The sequence below is a fragment of the Mya arenaria genome, chromosome 3 (assembly GCF_026914265.1).
Source record: "Mya arenaria isolate MELC-2E11 chromosome 3, ASM2691426v1".
NCBI lineage: Eukaryota > Metazoa > Mollusca > Bivalvia > Myida > Myidae > Mya > Mya arenaria.
In genome coordinates this window covers 15,802,955-15,809,102 of record NC_069124.1, presented here as the reverse complement: position 1 = coordinate 15,809,102, position 6,148 = coordinate 15,802,955, and the positions used below count along the sequence as shown (strand labels likewise).

At 36.3% G+C, this 6,148-nt stretch overlaps 1 protein-coding gene across 1 annotated transcript; it reads right to left on the bottom strand.

Annotated features, from left to right (window-relative positions):
* Nucleotides 1–883: 883 nt before the first annotated feature.
* LOC128225733 (uncharacterized) lies at nucleotides 884–4,498 on the bottom strand. Its single transcript, XM_052935641.1, has 3 exons — nucleotides 4,448–4,498; nucleotides 1,936–2,056; nucleotides 884–1,179 (listed from the first exon to the last, which is right to left on the bottom strand). Exons 1-3 carry the CDS (start codon nucleotides 4,496–4,498, stop codon nucleotides 884–886), a joined length of 468 nt encoding a protein of 155 aa, XP_052791601.1.
* Nucleotides 4,499–6,148: the final 1,650 nt, after the last annotated feature.

Genomic DNA, 6,148 nt, shown 5'->3' with positions numbered 1-6,148 from the left:
TAGGCATGAGGTGTTTCTCCAGTGAAAACAATGCTTGTGTAAGAGAATCGTTTGGTATGTTTTTGAATAGATCAAACCTCAGCTTGGGAGAAGGCAGCAGTGGGTATCCCGGAAGCATTATTTCAACTACGTTGTTATCTGCGAAAAATAAGTGAGGAAGACGCTTTTGCTTCAGAGCGACGCGTATGACTTCTATGAAATAGATCAGCGCTTGTTGCACACCGTGAAGCTTGAAATGTGGGTATTTGTGGCAGAGATAGTTGAGAAGGTAGAAGGCCAACTGTTTGAGGTGGTAGGACTTAAGCACTGTTACAATCTGTGGAGATGCGCAACCCAAGTCTTCGGCATACTCTTTTTTCGTCTTCACAAAATAGGTTTTTAGGATTCTGAGCGCGGTCAGAATATAGAGTTTCCTTTCATCTTTACGAACTACATCTAGTATGTGTTTCTCGTACCCTGTTGATTTGACAACCCAAATACGGCGTTGGTCTGCAGTTGCGAGGGCTCTGAAGCTGTCTACTTCTGCCCATTTACACACGGCGTGTAAAGGACATTGCATCAGCATACCTTCATAGCTGGTTGTTTGGTCATACCGTAGCAAAAATGCAGGAACAAAATCTATATCAAGCTCTTTTTCTGCCTTAAGCGGTCCAATGCCAAAATATTGTTGAGCCGCGTTTAATGTTATAGCCAGATTGATTGAGGGAGGATTCATTTTTCTTTTCAAACCAAACATGCACTTTTTACTTTCTAATGTATCGTGTTTAAGCATCTCTTTATTTATTTTACTTACAGCCGAATCTACCATTGATTCGAAAATCTTCACGTGAAGACGATTAGAGCTAAGGAAGATGTTTCCACCTTCTTCAATAAAAACTCCTTTCTAAAAAGCCAAATAGCAATGAAACGGAACGAACATCATTAGATCGCTGTTCTTGAAATCTTTTTGTTCAATTCGCTCGTCCAGCCCTTCAAAGTGGAATTCTAGCATTGCGTCAAATTCGTCAGCATTTAAAACTTTCAATCCCTCTCGAGAGCTACCTTGTCGAACGTACGAGTTGATAACGAGACCTTCATATCTTTTACCCTTACTTCGCAGTTCTTTCTGAAGTAAGTCCATAACCACATCGACTACTTGTCGAGACTCGAACCAGTCCCAACTGTCAACTTCCATGTCTCCTGAAAAGAGTTCAATTGATTTTAATCGCAAACGAAAATCTACGCTAACGGTCATGAAAAGCAAATTTCAAAAATGCATAGGTATTGATTTAAGTGTTTTAAATGATCATATAATGTGTTTCAATACTGTTAAACATAGCGCTAAAGATCCGGCTTGAAATCTAATAAAGGTTCATCAAATGAATGTAATTATTATTCAGATATATACGAGAAAAGGCCTTTGGTTTTTTGTGTTTTTTTTTAAATTGTTTTCGCATTGTAATAGTTCGTTTAAGGTTATTTGCTGGACAGAAAAATCAAGTTACTTTTATCCTTGCTATAGTCTAAAAATGTCGTTGAATGGTGAATTTGATACTTTCATATATTGTCTTCAAAATCTGACAAATAAATTTTGTGGAAAATAGCTCATTTACAAGTTATCAGTAAAATATCATGATTAAGTTCAAACAATTTTCCAGATAAAAGATTGTGCTAGAATGTACCTTTTTGCCATTAAATTTTGTTGACAGCAAAATAAAGCTACTTTCAACACTTCCAAGCATTTATTTTCAGAAAGTAATACGGTCCTTTTAATTGTTTAGTGTTTATTACCGTGGCAAAACGTTAACTCTCATTGTAGTAGTATTTTCATGAATATCAACATTTCAACATCTCCTTCAAATCGCATTTGATTTTAATTCACATGTAATGATTATAAATATGTGATAATATTATGAAACTTCTCAGTAAGGTAATCTCAATGGAATGATTACTTACCAACGAATGACGATTCCTTGAGTTTCACCTCCCAATCCAGGTTATTCCTTCCATACATCGTTATGGGTGTTTGCCATTGGTTCTGGCATCTACCAACAGGTGCTGCCACCCCTGGCGGCGACTGCAAAAGCAACTTACTAACTGTCTGTGGTCCGAGGACATGCTTTAAAAAAGTAATCTGTGTTACGTCATTTAATGAAAGTCACAAACCTATATTTGGAAATTTGTTGTCTTTAATATTGTAAAAGCAAATGCATTTATTAAATAATTAGCAGTCTATTAAATCATTAATACTTTTATAAGTTCTGTTCAAAGTGTGTACGTTTTGAATAAATTAATATCGATATAGCTATGAACAGAACAGAGCAGTATTCAGTCCAATGTGACATATCATTACATATAAACATATCAATCTACAAAACAAAACGTAGTAGCACATAGTTATTAGGTATGTTTCATACATCATTTCAAACATTTTACAGGGCTAAGGATATAATCATGCAATGATCACGATCACAGATAATAATATTTTCGCACGCGAAATTGACACTTGTAAAACTTTTTCTTTCTGTGATCATTTGGTGAAATTAATTTTGTACACCGAAACTTTCCGACAATCTTTATTAACGTTAATTAGAGAACAAACGTGACAGAAATAAGGCATTGTGTCGTGTTGGTGACGTCATTATAGGAAATATAAACTCAGGCTTAGTTAATTTTCTTCTACATTTATAAAGCACAACATTGACCAAAGTTTTAAAGAGTTGTGAACATGTCGAATGTATAAAGAGTAGTACTTATACATTTTTAGAATAACTGAAAAGATAACAGCAGCGGAAATAACATAACATTCACCGTTAAGTATCAAATAAACTGATTGATATTTTTAAACATTATTTTCAGAAGTGAATACCAACATATAGAATACAACTGTTAATGCTCTAAAACAACGGTGCTTATGCTTTAACTAATCGTGCAAAAAGTTATAACAAAATATGTTATAATTATATTTATATATATTAAAATTATCATGATATTTATTGTAAACGTTACGTCATTTTTGAAATGACGTCATTGATATACTGTCAAATATGTGTACGCGCTGACGTTTGATGTTCATAACAAAACGCCAAATGATATAACTGTATATACTGCACCCACAACTAGACTTATTGAAATTGTTCACTAGCGCTTCGTGCGATTGTTTTATAGTAATCACGAGGGTGGTGTTTTCAATAACTGATGTGCGTATAAATAAACATCGTTGTAATTGTTCGCACGTAGGGTTATAGCATTTGTAACGTTCTGATGTGGGAGTTAGTGAATAGACGAACACAAACAAAACACTTTCCAACATGGTACAACAATGCATTGTTTAAAAATAGTGATATATAAGAAATACAAAATCTTCACGGTATTTTCCAAATTTTGAATGAAAAATTAGACTGCTTTCAATTAATTATTTTGTTCAAAGTAATGTATACATTTTTCTCTCTTTTATCATGTTTTCTATATACCTAAATTGGTCGCAATATGTCAAGCCTTACTAAATTATTCCAGTACTATTTTTCTGTTTTTAGTAACAGGGATTTTGATATTGACGATGAGTCTTGGAACCTCAAACACAATCCTATAAAAGGTCACTATAAACTTTTCCCATGTACCAAGTTTAGTCGCACTACACCAACCCTAACAAAAGTCATTCAGTACCAACAAGTTTTCTTGTTTAAGTGATGGGGTCCTTAACGCAATCCAAGAAAATGTCTCCATTTATGCTTCCTATATACTAAGTTTAGTCACAATAAGTCACATCTAAATAAAACTATTCTATACCATAGATGAGTTTGACGCCTCCCTTCCTTCCGGCCCGCCGAACAACGACGTACGTCATTCTAACAAACCTGGTTATATATTGAAATGTGCCTGTCGAAAGCAATACAAAAGTAAGGGTAAATATGGAGTTCCGTAACCTAATTTCAATATAATTTTGACATCTTAAATTAAACCTAAGGATGCACAGAAACTTTCACCGAAGGTTTTAAGTCATCAGGTGCCATAATTTGTATTCAAGTTAGATGGCGTTATGTAACCAAATTGTAAGGTGGTCGACAATAAGTGTGTGAAGTATTAAGTTTATTGAATGAAGGGTATTGAAGTTATTAAAAAATCCCAACTTATCCTAACACGTTTACCTGAAACAATGTGCCCTAAAATGTTCACCTTAGTTCCAAAGTAAATGAGTGGCCATAGATTGCAATAAGGTGTAAGGAGTTAATGCATTTTGTGATGGTCCTGTATAACAATGTGAAGTTGATTGAATGAAGGGTATTTGGATGATAAGTAAAAATGCCAGCTTGCCCTTAATTTTTAACCGGACGCTGACGCAGACGCAGACACCGGGGCCAGTAGTATAGTCTCCTTATTCTTCGAATAGCCGAGCTAAAAACCAATAGAACACGTAATACATACATTGAAGGTTATCATAACGTAATATGGTTTACGGTTTATTTACCTCTAAACGTCGATTAGCCTTTTTAATATCTTCATAGGTTACACCAGACATCTTCACGAGACCACTGTATGCACTCTAGGAAACCTGGATATTAACCTGTAATTGGCATTTTATCGCCTATGTTACATTAAACCTGTATATAACAAGAGATGTTTATCAATCATTATGCCCCCCGAGCGCCATGTTGTCAGGATTATATGGACAATTGAATGAAATATGCATGGACCCAAATGATGCTGATTTGTCATTTACATTGGATGCTGTTGAGGCAGATTTAAGATTATGACCATTCAAAGTGTGAGAATAGAGTGTGTTATGACCATGACCTTTGACTCTATGACCTCAAAATTCACCCAGGAGTCATCAGCTGTTCACCACAAATCTAAATGTCAAGTTTGAGGGCCAGGGGTGCAGGCATTGACAAGTTATCACACAGACAAAACTTTTTTCGCTCAAGGTCACTTTGACCTTGACCTTTGACCCGATGATCCCTAAAATCATAAGGGGTCGCCTAGAGGTCAGACACAACTCGAGGTCAAGTTTGAGGGCCATGGGTGCAGGCATTGTCGAGTTATCACTCTAAACATCTTCGCATTCAAAGTCACTTTGAACTTGACCTTTGACCCAATGACTCCTAAATTCAATGATAGGTCATAGGTTCAGACATTGTTGAGATATCACTGGGAGAAGATTTGTTAATTGTTTGCGTTAAAGGTTACTGTGACCATGAACTTGGCCTGATGACCCCCAAAGTCAAGAGGGGTCATCTACTGATCAGGCCCAACCTTCATGTCAAGTTTGATGATCATAGGTCCAGGAATTCTCAAGTTTGTCTTCAAGGTCGCTGTGAATTTTGGCCCCCTAGAATCATTAGGGGTCATCTACTGGTCAGGCCCAACCTTCAAGTCAAGTTTGGGGGCCATGGGTGCAGGCATTGTGGAGTTATCACACCGACAACCTTTTACCATTCAAGGTCACTGTGACCAAAAACAATAGAGGTCATCTACTGGTCAGGCCCAACCTTCATGTCAAGTATGAGGGTCATGGGAGCAGGTATTGTCGAGTGATAACAAGGACAATCTTTTACCATTCAAGATCAATGTGACCTTGACCTTTGGCCCGATGACCCCAAAAACAATAGGGGTCATCTACTGGTCAGGCCTAACCTCCATGTCAAGTATGAGGGCCATGGGTGCAGGCATTGTCGAGTTATCACAAGGACAAGCTTTAAAATAATTTTACCATTAAAGGTCACTGTGACCTTGACTTTTGACCCGATGAGCCCTAAAATCAATAGGAGTCATCTACTGGTCAGGCCCAACCTTCATGTTAAGATTGATGACCATACGTCCAGGAATTGTTGATTTATCACTCGAACAAGCTTTGGTCTACCGACGGACCGACCGACCGACCGACATGTGCAAAGCAATATATTAGTACCCCTCTTCTTCGAAGGGGGGCATAATAATCCATTTTACCTTTTTCAAGCCTATTTTTAGAAAATAATGATAGCTCTTACCTTATTTCAAAATAATCCAAGACAATATAATGTTATTTTAGGTTGTTGCTTAGTATCAATGTATACTCATTTAAATTCTAGTAAAACTATATCAAATACCATGTTTCAAACTTATCACATTTAGTTTAACAATTTAACCTGAATTGTTTTGTATGTCTGTATTTAGATCATGTGTTGAAAAT